The 17,874-nt window shown below is 55.9% G+C and overlaps 1 protein-coding gene and 1 long non-coding RNA gene across 2 annotated transcripts; one reads left to right on the top strand and one right to left on the bottom strand.

Moving 5' to 3' along the window:
• Positions 1-4,723: 4,723 nt before the first annotated feature.
• On the bottom strand, positions 4,724-12,895 carry LOC109503283. The gene is made up of 3 exons (XR_002162171.3): positions 12,497-12,895; positions 5,310-5,794; positions 4,724-5,144 (listed from the first exon to the last, which is right to left on the bottom strand). It is a non-coding gene; the product is annotated as an uncharacterized LOC109503283 (long non-coding RNA).
• A 1,084-nt stretch (positions 12,896-13,979) lies between these two features.
• TFF1 (trefoil factor 1) lies at positions 13,980-16,200 on the top strand. The gene is given in 3 exon segments (NM_001130389.1): positions 13,980-14,056; positions 15,520-15,672; positions 16,095-16,200. Coding segments are annotated over 3 exon segments (246 nt in total). The 5' UTR covers position 13,980; the 3' UTR covers positions 16,112-16,200.
• Positions 16,201-17,874: the final 1,674 nt, after the last annotated feature.

Here is a 17,874-nt window from a genome sequence, read left to right on the forward strand (position 1 = left end):
CCACCTCCCCTCCAGCCACCCACAGTTTGTTCTCTGTATTTCGTTCAAAGCCACTTTTTTCAAGTTCTCTTTGGTTTGGGCGCCTGGGTGGCTCAGTCGGTTAAGTGCCCGACGTTGGCCTCAGGTCAGGATCTCACATTTCGTGGGGTCGAGCCCTGCATGGGGCTCTGTGCTGACAGCTCGGAGCCTGGAGCCTGCTTCGGATTCTGGGTCCCCCTCTCTCTCTGCTTCTCCCCTGCTCACGCTCTGTCTCTCTCAAAGTAATAAATAAACATTAAAAGAAACACATAAATAAAGTTTTCTTTGGTTTATGTGGTCAGAAACGCTATGATTTCAGAATCATTCTTATTGGGCTACTTTAATTGAAGTTTTTGTTGAGATAATGATAGAATCACATGCCGTCATAGGAACAGTGCAGAGAGGGGTCTCCTATGAACTGCCCAGTTTTCCCCTAAGGATAACGTTGCAAGACTACAGTCCAACAGCACAAGCAGGTTATCGACAGTGTTAAGATCCCCTGACCTTATCCAGATTTCTTGCGTCTTTTCTTTTTTAAAAAATGTATTTAATTATTTTGAGAGACAGAGAGAGAGAGAGACAGTGGAGGGAGGAGGAGGAGGGGAGAGAGAGAGAGAGAGAGAGAGAATCCCGAGCAGGCTCTGTGCTGACAGTGCAGGGTCTCGAACCCACGAACCATGAGATCACGACCCGAGCCACAATCAAGAGTTGGACGCTCCACGGATTGAGCCGCCCAGGCACCCCCAGACTTCTCCAGTCTTATTGATACCCAGTATGTGTCTCCATGTGTCTCTGTGTATATGTGTCTACATGTGTGTGTGGTGTGTGTGGTTACTGTATGTATCTGCATGGTGTTGTTTGTAATTGTGCATATGTGTGCAGTGAGTGTGCATCTGCCTATGGGGTGTGTGTGTGTAAACGTGTACGTATTTGTGTACGCGGTGTGTGTGTGCACGTAGCTCTGGATACTGTGTAGGGCGCGTGGGGGTTTGTGTGTCCCCCCCTCGCAGGGACGATACCGAGCAGCTCCATGGCCACAAAGATCCCCCCATTTATTTATTTTTATTTTTTAAATTTTGTTTTAATGTTTATTTATTTCTGAGACAGAGAGAGACAGAGCACGAGTGGGGGAGGGGCAGAGAGAGAGGGAGACGCAGAATCCGAAGCAGGTTCCGGGCTCTGAGCTGTCAGCACGGAGCCCGACGCGGGGTTCGAACTCACGGACCGCGAGATCGTGACCTGAGCCGAAGTCGGCCGCTCAACGGACTGAGCCACCCGGGCGCCCCCAAAGCTCCCCCCATTTAAACCACACTGAACCCCCTCACGAATCCTCCACACTTGCCCTTGCTCTAAGCCCTGGCAAGCCCTGGTCCCCCTCCTGAAGAATGGCTCACGGCTCTCGCGTCGTGGAACCAAACGGCCTGCGTCTCTCAGGTTGCTGGGTGAGACCGTACGTGCACAGTGCGGGCTTTTAAGAAGCTGTGCGCTCTCTCCCAGCGTGGCCCCGACGTTTGACATCCCCACCGGGAATGTGGGAGGGCTCCAGTTTTCCCAGCCCTCGTCGGCATCTGGTGCTGCGACAGCTTCTCATTTTAGCCATTCTGGTGGGTGAGTGGTGATATCTCACTACGGCTTTAATCTGTACTCCCCCAGGGGCTGATGAAAACTCAGGCTTTGATCCGAGAACTGTCCTCATTTCCCGTGTAAGTCGCGGCGACAGAAGTCCCTCTCAGCGCTGCCTTAGCCAGAGTCCCGCACACTTTGATATGTCACGTATTCATTTTCATTCGGTTTGTGCACTTCTAAATGGCTTTTGAAACTTCCTTGTTGACCTAAGGATTACTGAGTAGTGTGTGATTTAACTTCCACATGTTTAGAGATTTCCCTGTCTGCTGTCGATTTCTCATCTGATCCCGTTATGGTCAGAGAACGTACCCTGTGCGATCTTTTTAAAAAAGTTCTTTTAGATTTGTTGGGATTTGTCTCACGACCCAGTATGTGGTCCTCCTTGGTGAACGTATGTGGACAAAAACAGTGTGCACCTTGCTATTGTGGGGCTGTGTGTCCTGTAAATACCAGCTGGTCCTGAGAGTGGGGTGTGGCTCCAATCCCCTTGTCTCTGCTGATTCCCTGACCAGTAGTTCCGTCAGTGGCTGGGAGGGCATCTTGGGGTCCCCTATGATAACTGTGGGTAATCTAGTTCCCTTTTTTCCTCTATCAGTGTTTGCCTCATCTGTTGGGGCTGTTTCATCGTAAGAACTAATACATTTGGAAGTCTTAAAATGCAAAATGATGGGGGTTTTTTTTCTTTTTTTTTTTTTTTTTTTTTTTTTTTTTTTTTTAATTTATTTTTGGGACAGAGAGAGACAGAGCATGAACGGGGGAGGGGCAGAGAGAGAGGGAGACACAGAATTGGAAACAGGCTCCAGGCTCTGAGCCATCAGCCCAGAGCCTGATGCGGGGCTCGAACTCCCGGACCGCGAGATCGTGACCTGGCTGAAGTCGGACGCTTAACCGACTGTGCCACCCAGGCGCCCCTTCTAATTTTTTTTTCAACGTTTATTTATTTTTTGGGGGACAGAGAGAGACAGAGCATGAACGGGGGAGGGGCAGAGAGAGAGGGAGACACAGAATCGGAAACAGGCTCCAGGCTCTGAGCCATCATCCCAGAGCCTGACGCGGGGCTCGAACTCACGGACGGCGAGATCGTGACCTGGCTGAAGTCGGACGCTTAACCGACTGCGCCACCCAGGTGCCCCTGATGGCGGGTTTTTAATGTTTATTTTTGAGGCAGAGAGAGACAGAGCATGAATGGGGGAGGGGCAGAGACAGAGAGGGAGACCCAGGATCCGAAGCAGGCTCCAGGCTCCGAGCTGGCAGCACAGAGCCGGACGCGGGGCTCGAACCCACGGACCGCGAGATCGTGACCTGAGCCGAAGTCGGACGCTCAACCAACGGAGCCGCCCCGGCGCCCCTAAAACGCAAAATGATGTTTTAAAGCAACAGAAGTGTCATAAAATTTTCAAGAATGCACATACCACATGTTTTTTTTTTTTTGAGCCACTGTCACCTTCCTCTTCTCGCCATCCTGGGTACCGATTCTGGTCGGGGAGGCCAGGACCGTGGGTCTCAGAAACTGACTTTCCCCTTTGACATGTTTTTGAAATTTGTTTTCATTACCTCCTCATGTGGAAAGACGAAAAACAGGAAGGGCAGACTTTCAAGGCAAGTCTAAACTTTCCACTGACACGCTTAGGAACCATGATGCCCCATGATGCCCCCTTTTAGAAGCAGGGATTTAAAAATAGAATGTCACTAGGGGTGCCTGGGTGGCTCGGTAGGCGGAGCATCCAACTCTTGATTTCATCTCAGGTCGTGATCCTGGGGTCTTTAGATCGAGCCCCCTTTTGCGCTCCGGGCTGAGGGTGGAGTCTGCTTAAGATTCTCTCTCCCTTTCTCTGTCCTTTGCCCCTCTCCCCCACTTGCACTGTCTGTCTCTCTCTAAAAAAAGAAACAAAAAAATAGAATGTCACAGAGGAGCTTGTGGATATGAAGCTATTCCCCGCCTCCTGTGTTCAGGGTGAGTTGCACACGAGACCTCTGGGCTGAGTTTGGCCCCAATCTCGATAACTCCCCGCCATCTTTCTTGCTATTGAAGAAAGTATCCAAGGATGTGGGGAGAGAGGAAAATATGGGGAGAATCTTGGATGGCTTCTCATTTATATTTTAAAAATAAAGTCACTCCTGTCAACGTTGCTGGTCATACCATAGAGAGGGCTGCTGACCAACCCGCGCTGGCTCACCCTTTACGCGGTTGCGTCTGGGAGTGTGACTGGCACCTGACGTCAGCCGGCTTCCGGGGGCGTCCCAGTGGCTGCCATCGGAGCAGTGAGGCCACCTTGTGCAGCACAAACATCGCCCGAGGGCGGGCTCCAGCCTTCACCACCTCGGCCTAACCACGGAGCTCAGGCGGTTTCTTCATCTCACCCCTACCCCCCAGAGCCCTCCCCGATCACCCACCTGGGCTAAATCTTAGGGTTGTCAGGAAGAGGAAACAGGATTCTGGCTGGGGGAGATTGTTTCTGCGGTTTGGTTTTGCATAAACTTCCAGTAACAACTGTAATGATAAAAGTCGTAAAACGTTTTTGGTTTTGTCTCCAGCAGGTGTGAGGTTTGCACAGAAGCTGGAACCCTGACAACTAGCTCAGAGGGATGCCAGGCTGTCATCAGGGCCGCTGTGCCCCGCAGGGACATGAGGACCAGGCGAGGACACAACCAACGAGCTAGGACTTGGTCTAAGAGTCACCATCCTTTATGCATCATAATCCAAGCATCACTGTGTGACCAGACCTGCCCGAGCTGTAGGACCCTAACCAAGGGAAGATGAATAAAAAGTATAAACAGGAAGTAAAGTTTTTTGGGGATCTTCAGACCAACCCCAGGGCCTTTGCCCAGTAAAAGAGTCTCCCTGTCCATCAGGTGAGACTAGAGGATGCTCTGGCCCCTCCTTTGTTCTGCCTTCATCTCTGGGACGTTTATTTATTTATTTTTTTAATTTTTTAAAAAAAATGTTTATTTGTTTTTGAGAGAGAGAGAGAGAGAGACAGAGCATGAGCAGGGAAGGGAGAATCCGAAGCAGGTTCTAGGCTCCGAGCTGTCAGCACAGAGCCCGACGTGGGGCTCGAACTCACGAACCTCGAGATCACGACCGAAGTTGGACGCTCAACCGGCTGAGCCCCCCGGGCGTCCCTATCTCTGGGACTTTTAAATAGCGTAGCACAATGGCCTCAGAACAGAACAGGGACCTGAACTGCCATCACCGGGAAGCTCCCAATAATAGTAATTCACGTGCGATGCCTCTTGTTCCTTGCTCAGCGGGAGAAGGGACTGTTCACCAACAGTGAAGGCCAGATGGAAAATCCCCATGTGTGAAATAGAAAACCGACCCGCATGCCTATGTCTGGGGTCGACACGGTTGAAGCTCACCAAAGGGCCGTATCACAGGGCTCCGTCGGGGGCTGGTCGGGGGAATATAGTGGATCCTGGGGACAGAAGTCTGTGACAGGGACCAGCCAGCACTCTGGTCAGAGAGGTGGAGCACTGAGCCCAAAGAGGCAGATTCCAGCCTGCAGGAAGGAGGAAGGGGTGCCGTCAGCACCACATGAGGGGCGGGCCGGGCTCCTCACCACAGGGACGGGGTTGCCGATGGATGGGGGGATGTTCAGAGGCCACACTTCCCCCATATTCCCCGGCACCGGGCAGAGGAACCAGTGCATGAATTCCAGACTCACCTGCTGGGAGGAGCCGGGCTTTGCTCAGCCCTGGCTGGTGCTGAGCCGCGTGGGGGAGGTTCAGCTTGGCACAGCCCGGATGCTGGAGGCGCTGGCTTGCTGGTGACAGACTTGGCATTGGCCCCCTCGTCGCTCGCTGCTAGTTTTAAATGCCTAGGAGGGCATGGTTGGGGCCCAATATTGGCTTTCGGAGACTTGATCCACGGAAGGGGGCGCTGAGCCCTGACGTTTCGTCTCGGAGCGCGCAGGGTGGTGACGGGGGAGCGGGGCCACGTCAGGGAGTGCCAGTTGTGCAAAAGTGTCAAATTTTGGTTCTTAAACCAGAAGACGGCGGTTGGGTGAATGGACGCCTCCGTCCAGGGCGAGCGGAAATGAACATCACCTGGGTGGAAGTCGGCGTGCGGTGCTGTGTCTCCGGAGCCTTAGGAAGAACACGCTCCCAGGCCCAGTAAATGTCCTTTGGGGGCTGCCCCAAGGAAACCGTCCTAAGCACAGAAAAAAATCATCTCGCATGAAGACGATCGTGAAAGAAATCCCAGTAATCGTGAAGAATCGTAAACAACCCAGAATTGACCCATGATGTAAAAATCATCAACGAAGTGTGGCTATGGCGGGTCTGAGGAAGCACCATGGAACCGTCAGCAGCTTACCGGATGGAATTCGCAGTAACGTGGAGAATGCTCTGGTCACACCAAAAAGAACACGGCAAAGAGGGTGAAGAACAACTCAGTAGGGAAAAGAAAGGAGAAACAGCAGGGGGCAAGATGACGAGTCACATCGGGACTCTGCTTTTTCCTCGTCATCGAACTGTTTCTGTAATGAGCGTAACCGACTTTATACTCGAAAATACTGTGTTCGTATGAGTCGCATGTAAAGATTTCACTCTCCTCCAAAAGGAAGGGGGGTGTTGCCCTGACCCCACAGTCGGTGAGCCAGTCAAGCGAGGGGTATTGGACCAAGCAGGCCTCCCCGTGGGCCACACCCCGATGTGTTTGCCCCAACACCTGCTTCCTGGCACCTTCCCTGAAGTCAAACACAGATCTGGGGCCGGCCTGCAGCCTCTGTTATCTTGGAGATTCAGCAACCTCACTGAGGGAAGCCACCCTTTCCTGTCCCTCAAGTCCTTGTCTCATCCAGAAACCCCAAGGCCATGCAGGGCAGGCCAGGGAGATGCAGACTTGGCCGTGAAGGGAACAGAAATGGTGAACACGGGGAGCCTCTACGCTCTCTCCTCCCTGACACGGCCCCGCCCCGGCCACCACCACCCTGCTCGCCGGGAGACGAAACGTCAGGGCTCAACACTCCCTTCCGTGGATCAAGGCTCCGAACACCAAGATTCAGCCCCAACGGTGGCCTCCTCGGAATTAAACTGTTACAGTCATTTTATTTTATTGTTTAATTGATTCATTTATTTCTAAAGTTTATTTACTTATTTGGAGAGAGAGAGCGCAAGAGTAAGCAGGGAAGGGCAGAGAGAGAGGGAGAGAGAATCCCAAGCAGCCTCCACACTCAGCATGGAGCCCGATGTGGGGCTCGATCCCATGAACCGTGAGATAGTGACCTGAGCCGAAACCAAGAGTTGACGCTCAACCGACTGAGCCGCCCGGAGCCCCTGTTACAGTCATCTTAAATTATTTCTTTGACTACTAATTATTGTTCTCACCTCTCCTGTAGTTTTTAGGCATTTACATATGGTCTTCTAAGGTTTTGTGTTCCTATTCTTTGCTTCTGTATCCAGGGGCACTCCAGGGTTTTAAATTCTGACGTGTGTAAGACGCTTATGTCTCACAGTTTCTAAACCTTTGTTCATCCAGTGTACTATAAACTTCATAGTTTTAACATATTTTTAAAAACATTTTTTTAATGTTTATTTTTTTGAGACAGAGAGAGACAGAGCATGAACGGGGGAGGGTCAGAGAGAGAGAGGGAGACACAGAATCCAAAACAGGCTCCAGGTTCCAAGCTGTCGGCACAGAGCAAGGGCACAGAACAAGCATCGTTCTCCCAGACCCCGATGTGCGGCAGAAGCACTATGCCCCTTGACGATTGGGACCGGTCCCTCCAGTCACACCTCCTCCTCTGTCTGCTGTTTTGAAGGCAGGAACAGCAGCCCTCACGGCCAATTCAGTGGACCCAGGAGTGTGTTTCTGATTGGAAGTCAGCCTGTCGTGGGCCACAACACTCCAGCCCATGAGGGCCGCGGTCATGGGCATCAGAAGCAACATTTCTTCCAGGAGTCCCGTCCTATAATCATCTGTTGCTTGGTGCCCAGACGTGGGCACTTGGGTTGAGAAGGAACCATATACTGCTCTGGTCTAAGGCATCGGCTGATGTATGGGCCACCAGCTGCCCGCTGAGCACATGAGTCCAAGTTCTGTCGAGGTAACTGCTCCCGCGTGCTGGGCCACGTGGAAAGACGGGCGAATTACTTGCCCATCGTTACATTTCCTTGCCCTGCGCTGCACTGTTCTGTATCCCACGCCATGGACTGTGCATTCTGTTAATTCACAAGTGTGGGCCGCCGGCAGCTGCAGGCTCAGAGGGAAGGCTCGTGCAGACCCGACCATACAGCGTCCGCCTCGGCCGTGCCTACTTCTCAAGACGTCCGGCCTCCCGGCCCCGAGGGTCGGGGCTCTCGCATCACAGCCCCGCCCGCTCCTGTGAGGCGTGTGCTGTTCTGACGTCCTCTCGAAACCGCAATCTTTACTGATAGCCTGGCCGACGAGACAGAACAGAACGTTCACATCTAGCATACGTCACCTCCGAAATCCAAACAGGCCCACGTGTATTTGTTGGGGTGAGTGGTGCAGGTGCAGAGGTTTATCTCCCCCTTTAGAGAGAAGGCTTCCACTGCCCCACACTCCCAAACACCCCACTAACAGGCCGGGGACCCTGAACTTCTGCGGTTGCGATCTCTGACGCACGTGGGCTTTCCGAAGGCGTCCTCGGTCCTATGTTCCAAATCCAGCTGACGTAACCTCACGACGCCAGTGTAATGGGCCAGCAGGGCGTTTAGCACCGTGTCCAAGGTCTCTCCAGAGTGTTCTGACAGAGCAGGAGAGCTGGCAGGAGCCTCAACCCGCCACACTGTGAGGGTGTATTGTGGCCCCGGGTCATACGATAGCAAAATCCTGTAGACTACCTTGTCTAAAGGGAAGGGGGGAAGGGCAGACATTGTCCGGGTCAGTCGCTGCAGATCAGGGGCCGGGTAGCCAGGGGGTGGGGGTGGGGGGGTGCTCCAGGAAAGCTACCCCCTCTGGAGCCTCAGCTGCAATTACATTTATGGTACTGTAAGCACAGGGCTTAACAGAGGACGGTCTGGGGGCCAAACGTTGCCTGTGAACCTGCAAACTAAAAACGGTTTCTGTACTTTTTAAGGGTTGCAAAAATAAAGCAAAGAAGATGCAAGACCGAGAGCAAAGTAGCCCAGAAAGCCTGGTGTATTTACTGCTGGGTCTTTTGCAAAGAGGGCTGCCGGTCTCGCTGGGCCTGGGGAGGTCCCCAAGGGACCCATAATGGGACAGACTCGGGCCAAGAGTCCATCTCGGGCCTGAAACCCACGGGATCCCTTTTTGGTGACTCACATGAGTTTGGGTCTCGGGGTTAGTGGTGTTCAGAGCTCATATTTAATGACCATCAGAAACTCCAAATATTTTCCTTTCTGTGGTGCTCACTCACCCTGCTTGGATTAGTCTTCCAGAACTGCTGTAATCAAGTACCACAAACAGAACTTACAACCGAAACTTATGGTCACACTGTCCGGAGGCTGGAGCTCCAAAATCAAGGTGGCCCCAGGGTTAGGTCCTTCTGAGAGTGAATCTATCTCAGGCCCCTCTCCCGGCTTCTGGAGCCTCAGGCATTCCTTGGCTTGTGTCTTTACATCATCTGCCCTCTGGGTATGTCTGTGTCCGAATGTCCCCTTTTGTAAGGACACCGGGCATATTGGATTAGGGTCCACGCCAATGACCTCATCTTACCCTGGTCATCTGCAAAGATCTTATTTCCAAATAAGGTCCCATTCACAGGTGCTGGAGGCTAGGACTTCCACATCTTTTGAGGGGACACAGTTGAACCCATAGCACTGGTGAGTGGCTCAGATCATTCTGGGGAAGGCTTGGGGAAGGCCTATCACGGCACTTGTGGCCTTGATGCAAGGCCCTTCCTCAAAGGGACGCGGCCTCCATCCCATGGTGAAGGATGCTGGTGGTCCCTCTCCAAGGCAGTTCTGAGCACCTGAGTGACAGAGGCACATTCTGGGCGTTCCCAGTGTGGCTAAGAAGGGTGCCCGTGATAGGTGCACTCCAGCGCCCAAGCCTCCTTGAGCCCGAGACCCCATCCTCCACTGCACCTACTGTGCACGTGAAGCACCTGGGAACCTTCTAGAATGTAGATCTGACTTCATGACGTCTGCGAGGGGACGGACCACCTTGAGCAGCGAGGCTGACGTGTGTCGGGACCCTCAGCGTGTCCACTGCATGAGCTGTTGGCCACCACCAAGCCCACGGCTCCGGCCCGCCCAGACGGTGGCCTCTCACCCTGAGCGGGTATGATGACGTCAGTGCTCTGAGCATGGCCCCTTCATTCCCCAGGCTCTCACGCCGCCTGACCCTGCTCTCAATACCCCCAGGCTCCTGTCCAGGAAGGTGTGCAGCTACCCCGGGGCCTTGGATCGTGAGGGGTCTAACCCTGACACACCTGGAGGCCATGTCAGGCGTGGAATGGTCCTGAGGACACTGGGGCCCTGTTCCTGGGCTGACACCCGGGTGAGCTGTGCTGTGGCCCATGCTCTGCGGAGGTTGCTGGGTAGGAGAGCGGTCCCCCTCACACAGGGGCCCGGGGGGTCACCTCTGCTGCTGGACGAGGCCCGGGGTGTCTGGGGCCCAAAGTTCCCAGCCTCACGCTTCTGCCCAGAACGTCCCAGCCCCGTGTCTCAGGGGTTCACTCTTTCGTCACTGCTGCCGGGGGCTGGCACGCTCAATCTGGGTAGCTTGGGGAGGGTTAAATGGAGGGACCGTTGGCCTCTCTTTGGGGGCTGTGCACCTCCCGGCCCGGGGGAGCGAGGAGAGGGGACCGCTTGGGCCCCGTGCAGAGGGCGGGACATGGGGACACGGCCGTCCAGGTTGACCCCTCAAGGGGGGACCCAGGAGTTAAGTCCACGAGCCCATCTGCTCCCGAGTGCCGCCCACAGCGGCCAGAAGCCAGAGGGCACGTGTGGCGGACAGGGCCCACGCGGCTGCCCTCGCGGGACACGGAGAGGGTGGCAAAGGCAGACGAGGAATCCAGCCCTGCACGGCACACTCACCCCTGCACCAAAGAGCACGGCTCTGGGGCAGGAGACCGGCCGGGCCGCTCCAAACACGGGGCGCGACACTGGGGAGAAGGGTCCCCCACAAGAGATCCCGCGTGTCTGTGGGGCCCGAGCGCGAGAGCACCGCGTTAGATCAAGGGGTCTTGGGGTCCAGGCACTTGCGCCAGGTGACCTGGCGCGTTAGCGGGGACAGCACTCCGTGCGTTTGCTGCCCCACTCGCCGGGCATTCAAACAAGACCAACAACAGCAACCCAAAAGACAAGGTGTAAGGCAATTGTGCGACCTTGTGTTACTCCCGCCAGGAGTCCTGGACTTACACCGGAAGTGTCACAGCACCCCGGGCCCCCAGCACTCCTCAGTCATAAAGCCCCGGTCCCCAGTGCCCCCTGGTCACGGCCCCCGGCCCCGCTCCCAGTCGCAGTGCCCCGACCCTCGGGACGCCCCCCAGTCACTGCACCCAGGCCCCCAGCGAGGCCCCCAGTCACAGCGCCCTGGCTCCCAGCCCCCCCTGCCCTGGTCTCAGCACTCCGGCCCCCAGCATGGCCCCCATGTGGCAGTACCCCAGCCCCCAGCACAGCCCCCAGATCACAGCACCCACCTGCCAGCCCACCACCCAGTCACAGTGCCCGGGCCCCCAGTGCACCCGCGAACCCCCCACCCAGCCGTTCCCAGGGAGCAGGGATCACCGCAGATCACCCGTGAATCTGCGTCTCCTTAAATTAATAGATGCCAACCTTTCCACCACAGCGCCCCCCCATTTCCTGCTGTGAAAGGAACATGATGCGCGTTCTGATGGCCCTCGGCACCCTGCTGACTCCCGTGTCCCCGTCCCCCTGTCCCCCTTCCCGGACACAGGTCAGCAACCTGCCCCCCACGCAGGGCTGCAACCTCCGCCTCCCTGGGGCGGCCCTCGCTCTGTGCTCCTTGCTGACCTCGGAAATCTGCATCAGCAATGGGTTCACACTGTAAAGGTCATTCTTACAGTTTCATTCAGCTTTGTTTCAATATTTATTCATTTCCATTTACTCATTCATTTTCATCGTCTGCAAGGTACTTGGTGCCCGTATATTTTACATCCTTTCTCCCTTTCCCTTGTCAATAAACGTGTATGAACATTTATATTGTTTCCTCTTTTATCTTCCCTCCCTCCTCCTGATTTCCTCCTCCCTGCCTCTTTCCCTCCCTTCCCTCCTTCCTTCCCTCCTTCCATTCTTTCTTCCTTTCTCTTTCTTCTTTCTTTCTTTCTTTCTTTCCCTTTCTCTTTCTTTCTTCCTTTCCCTTTTCTTTCTTTCTTTTGTTCTTTCTTTCTTCCTCTTTCTTTCTTTCTTTCTTTCTTTCTTTCTTTCTTTCTTTCTTTCCCTTTCTTTCTTCCTTTCTTTCTTCTCTTCCTTTTTTAAAAAGCTTCTCCCTTTCTTCCTCCTTTCTTTTTTGAAAGGTATTACAGGCAATGCTGCAAAGATGGTCCTTGTCTGTGTTTCCTTCTGCCCAAATGTGGGGGGTTTATCTGGGGGACACAGTAGACCCAGAACCAGTGGAACTGCTGGATTGTGAGCCTATGTAGCGTCAACACCACTGAACATCACACACTTCTGTCCCAAACTGTTGTGCAGTTTGCATTTCTGTGTCTGAGAGCTCCACATCACCCTGAGAAGTGAGTAGTGGTTTTCCTTCATCATGAGCAACATTGCAGATGCAGCCCCCGCTCCCCAGGCCCATCCCTGCCAAACTGAACCCCACAGAGGACTCTGCGCCCTGGTCCCCCCACCTCCCGGGTCCTGCACATGGGTCCTCTCCTGGAGACCCTGGTTGGCGGGCCTGAGAGGGGCCCGGGCTCAGGGTGGGAGCTCCCCTCCAGAGGGGCCGCAAGGACTTACTCACCAGGCAGAAGGAAAGTGAGCACCTCTCCAAGGCTAGCCGTTCTCAGAGCCCCATCTTTCAGTGAGGAAAAACTATTTCTCCTATGGCTCATTCATTCATTCATTCATTCTTCCACAGATATTTATGGAATAAGGACGGAGGTCAGCGTTGGGCCACCGGAATGCACGGAGCACACAGAGCCTCCTGCCCTTGCAGACCTTCTGTCTCCGGGGGGCAGACCCCAGAGCAGCTGGGGCCAGGGGAGCGCAGGCTGCAGGTGGCTCTTGAGCACAAAGTCAAGGGGGCCTCACTCGGGGACCTGAGATGGGGAGAGCGGTCCCCCAGAGGGAGGAACACCTGTCCTCAGTCGGTTTAGATGGTTGCTCCTATCTACACAACTTCTGGTTATGAACATGAAATTTTAAAAAGACAATTTGGGCGCGCCGGGGTGGCTCAGACGGTTGAGCATCCAACTTCGGCTCAGGTCATGATCTCACAGTATGAGTTCGAGCCCCGAGTCGGGCTCTGGGCTGACAGCTCGGAGCCTGGAGCCTGCTTCGGATTCTGTGTCTCCCTCTCTCTCTGCCCCTCCCCCGCTTGTGCTTTCTCTCTCTCTCTCTCTCTTTCTCTCTCTGTCTCTCAAAAACAAATAAAGATTAAAAAAAATTTTTTTTTAAGGAAAAAGAAAAAAAATTAGGTAAATAAGTAAAAATGCTCATGCACGTCCTCTGAGTGGGATGTTAAACATTTCTGAGTTTTCAATGTCGGTGCCCCGTGGATCGTGAGCCCCTCCGGGGGAGTCACGTTTCCTCCGGGAGGGACCTCATGGTGCTTTGGTCACATACGACTTTGCCACAGAAACGCCCAACAGAGACAGAACTCCTGGAGAGAAGATGACGTTCGAAGTCCCGAGTGCTCTGGTGGAGAGGGGAGGGGACGCGGGCCTGTCCCCTTCCTGCTCCTCTTGTCACGCCAGGGCTCTCCCCCTTACCCCCACCTGGATTCTCAGAATCTCAGATCGATGGAGAACGTGGTCTGGTGGCCGGGCCCTGTTTGCTCCTTCTCCTTCCCACCCCACCCCCTCACCCCGTCCCCGCATCAGCCGACCCCGTGAAGGGTGACCCCGTGAACCACTGTTGACACAACTGTGATTTTTCGGGCCACCTCTCCCGTGACTCACTCTTCGGTGAGTGTAATGTTGACATTCACAGGAGGGCCTCCACTGCGGTTAGGAGCTGGATGGGGTCGTGGCCCAGGAGACTCCCACGGCACAGGAGGGACCTTCTGAGGTCCCTCAGCCAGATGACAATTCGGCATTTGCTTGTATCAGCACACTGTGTTGATCAGAGGAGATTATGCGGAGTGGAGAATTGCGGGACCCTCCTTAGGCAAATGTTACCTAACACTCATTGGGCAAACAGACCTGCATAAAATCCAGAGCCTGGGTGGGTTCTCATCCCTGACTCGTGGTCTCCGGTAGAGCAGAGAGGAAGGTCACGGCCGTCATGGAGCCCAGGGTTATCTGCGTCCTGCTGTTGGTCTCCACACTGGCCCTCAGTTCCTTGGCCCAGGTCCAGCTGGGTAAGCAGCCTTCTCCCCGTGTCACGGTGGGCGCCAGGCCCGGGTCAGCCCCTGGAGGGGAGGGGGGACACCGTGCGTCACAGTCCATGTGTTTGAGCCGAGCACCGTTCTGGGCCCTGGGAGGATTTTGGAGGGTGAAGGCAGGTGGAAAGCAGCGAAAGAGCAGAGGCCACAGAAGCTCCGAGCGCTGCTGGGAAGACGCGGGTGGACGCCCCAGTGGAAATCGCTTCCGCGTAGTTCTGTCGTGCGACAGTCCATTGGGTGGACAGCAGCTTGGAAACCTTGACTTCCTGTTGAGCAGTGCCGGCCGGGAGGGGCCGCATCGCCCAGCGAGCCCCCCGCCCCCACCCCCAGCTGCTACTTCGCCCTCGGGCAGGGGGAGGGACACAGAGCTGCGTCTGAACGTGCACACGCACGTGCACACACTCACACGTGCACGTGCATGTGTCCTCCTGACTTCACAGCCTCCCTGTGTGTGTGTGCGGGGGGGGGGGGGGGCAATGCCACCTCCCCTCTCGGGTGCAGAGCCAGACCCGGGGAGGCTGCCATCCTGCAGGGGCCGCCCAGCCGGCAGGAGATGGTCCAGAACTTTCCCGCGAAGCCACGGAACCCTTTCTTCAGAGAAAGCTTGAGGCGATCCTCCCCTTCATGTGCTTTGCCGGGTCTAACAGAGGAACAGACGTGGGTTCGGCCCCTTCAGTTCTCGTGTGTAGACCACACGGGAGCCCCGCGTCCCCTGTGCGGTCTGGCCACGTGGTCTGGCTTCCATCACCAGCCCCCACTCCGGGTTAAAGCTGGCGCCCACCCACCCCAGCCCCTGCGTCTTTCTTGCAAACGGGGTGACGCCTCCGGAAATGCACCTTGCTCCCCCTCTCTCTTGACTGCCTTTGAGCACGCCGCTCCCCCTGCAGGATACCCCCACGGCCTCGTCCCCACCTAGAAGCCCTCCTTGCTTCGTTCAGTCTGGTCCCTGTCCGTCCCGTGCTTGCCCTCAGCACCCTGGGACGGACACACTGTGCCGTTTGGGGCATTTACTTGGCTTTCTCCTCCCTTAGGCTGCTAGCTTCTTAACAACGACTGTCCTATTTTTAGTTTCCGGGTCCCCAGCTCCCGGCACAGGGCCCGGCACGAGCTTGACCTTCACCGTCTGGTTTTGCTGTGCTAATTTCTGTTTCTAGCACAAACGATGCTCCATAGGTGCTAAGCAGAGTTATTGTTGGCTGGAATGAATGAATGCATCCGTAAGTTCTGTCGCTGGGCGTGACGTTTACAAATCCCGGGCACCTTGCGATGGCCCTGAGCTTCTGTGTCTTTGCATCTGGAGACGAGGGACAGGGTGTCCCTCTTGTCCCCTGAACCCCGAGTCCCCATCAGCGGCGCCAGCTGGCTGCTGATTCAACTGGAGGAGGAAGGCGGACGACAGCCCGAGACCTGACTTGGCCTCTTGTCCCCTATACGTTCAGAGACGTGTGTCGTGGATCCTCACAAGAGGACGAACTGTGGCTCCCCGGGAATCACGCCCTCCCAGTGCAAAGATAAGGGCTGCTGCTTCGACAACACTGTGCGTGGAGTCCCGTGGTGCTTCTTCCCCGTGGCCGTGGACAACCCTCCCGAAGGTAGGGCCAGGGCGGCTCTGGGGGGTCTGAAGGTGTAGGATGAGTGACGGGACGGCCTGGGAGCGCACAGCCCCGGTCCGCACCACCGGCTGTGTCTGCACACCCGACAGGGGCCGCGGGGTGGCCGTGGGGAGGTGGCGTCGGGCTGACGTCGGGCTGGGGGCACAAAGACCGGGCTGAAACGTCGCTCGGCGAGGAGTTCTGTCTGTTCGTGGCTTTTCTTCGCTTGGCTAACCAGAAGCCTCTGACGAATCTTGGTTGCTCCTTACCTGCCGCTTGGCTGCAGGGGAGGAAACGCCAACCACGATATGAGGCTGGAGCGAGTTTTCTAAGGAAATGTCCCCCTTGGGCTGCCGAGTCCAATTTCTGTGGTTATTTACCTCTCCCTGCCTCGCGCCTTCTCCCCCCGCCTCACCCTTCAGAGGAGTGCTCCTTCTAGACGCGCTTCGGCCGAGCCTCGCCAGGAGCGGCCATGGCCTCCCCGGTGGCCGGGAGCCCAGCCCTCGGGGCCTCCGCACCTGCACCAGCACTCACTGCGTGGACGGACTCACACACTCCCCTGCTCGAAATTGGCTTAAAGATTAAAAAACATGGATGTTACTCGTGTTTTCAGTTCTTGTGAAAAACTGCAAATGATTGGACTTTGCGAGGGCCCGAGGAGGGAATGACGCGCTCACCGTGCCACCAAGGCCCCTTAGGCATGTGTCAGCGGTGGGCGTCAACCCATGAGCCCGCTAGATTGTCTCGGGCAAAGCTCGCGTCCTGGGGAGGGCAGTTGGTCTGGTCCCCGGCACCAGAGGGGCGGGCTCACCCCCATGACATGGAGCCCCAGGCCTTTCCCCGGGTACCTGCCGCCCATTCCCCACCTTCTTTCTTACCTGACTCCCACTCTACCTAAAGCGGAGGCAAGTACTCACTCTCCCAGCCTCTCGCAGCTGCAGGAGGCTGCGTGGCTTCCTTCTGACTCTTGAGCCACGAGGGCATCTATTCGGAGGCTCTGGGGAGCGACTTTTCCTCCTTGGGAGAAGAGCTCCCTCTGGCGGTCCTGGCCAGGCTCTGCAGCCTTGCCTTCGGACGCTGTGTGCTCTGAGGGTGTGATGTGCTGCTCCAAGCAGCCGTTCTGTGCTAATGAGGAAAAGGCGTAGAACTAGAGGTTTGACACCCCTGGGCTCCTGATCTGACTCACTCACCTTGAGACTTCATGTTGAGTAAACCCAAATGTCCTGATGGGTTAAACCACTGCTCGTTTGGTCTTCTGTTCCTCGACCACACATAACCAAGGCCCAGCCACCGTGGGGGGAGAGGGGTGCAGCGAACTCTCACCCAACGTGAAAGTCCTTTGGCGGAGTCCTCCCTTGAGCTGTTAAAGGAGCAGGCAATCTATTGGTTTCCTCCTTCACACCCAGCACTCCCCCCCGGCTACTCCCTAAGCCCTTGGTGTGACGCAGGCTCTCAGCGGAAGCTCGGGGTCCATGTCAGGAGTGAATGGCAGGTGTTGCGGGGAGAGTTAAAAGGCATATCTTTCTGTTTTCGAAACCAACTCCCTTACAAATGATATCTCGTCCTTATCTTCCCAACTGACGAGGATGGGCGGGAGAACGTTTGCCAGTCTCCCGCGTGAGCAGGCACACCGCCCGACCAACCCAGCCACCCTCCTGGATCACCGGCTCTCCAGAGTCCGGGTCTGTGATAATTTCAAGGATGCAGCTGAGAAAAAAGGTGGGGGTGGAGGACGCCTTCGCTCCTTCCCGTGTCACACGGGACCTAGCGTGCTGGACACTAGACCACTTCTCTGCTGGAGCCAACACAGCAGAGCATGTGATTGTGAGATGCGCCCCCCTCCGACTCCCCCAGGGGGCTGTGTGGCTCAAGTGGCACTTTCCGTGACCCGCTGACCGGGGGCTCCTTGATCGCAGCGCTCCCGTGGCTGGGAGTGTCCAGCAGGGACGGGCCTTCCTCCTGGCCCATGCACCAGGAGGGGCCCCGGGCCGGGTGACTAGCTGTGTCCCCAGCTTCCTTGCATTTCCCTGGATTCCTGCCCGGTGAGGGGGGGGTGGGGGGGAGGGGTTGAAGGCTGGTAGTGTCTCCAGCTCCCCCTCCCACCATGTGACACGGGGAGAAATCCGGGTCTGGCATCCGCTGGGGACCATCCAGGATGCGTGGCTGTGTGATCTTGGCCCCACCATCTGGACTGCAGCCTAG

The sequence above is a fragment of the Felis catus genome, chromosome C2 (genome assembly GCF_018350175.1).
Source record: "Felis catus isolate Fca126 chromosome C2, F.catus_Fca126_mat1.0, whole genome shotgun sequence".
In the NCBI taxonomy this organism is placed as follows: Eukaryota; Metazoa; Chordata; class Mammalia; order Carnivora; family Felidae; genus Felis; species Felis catus.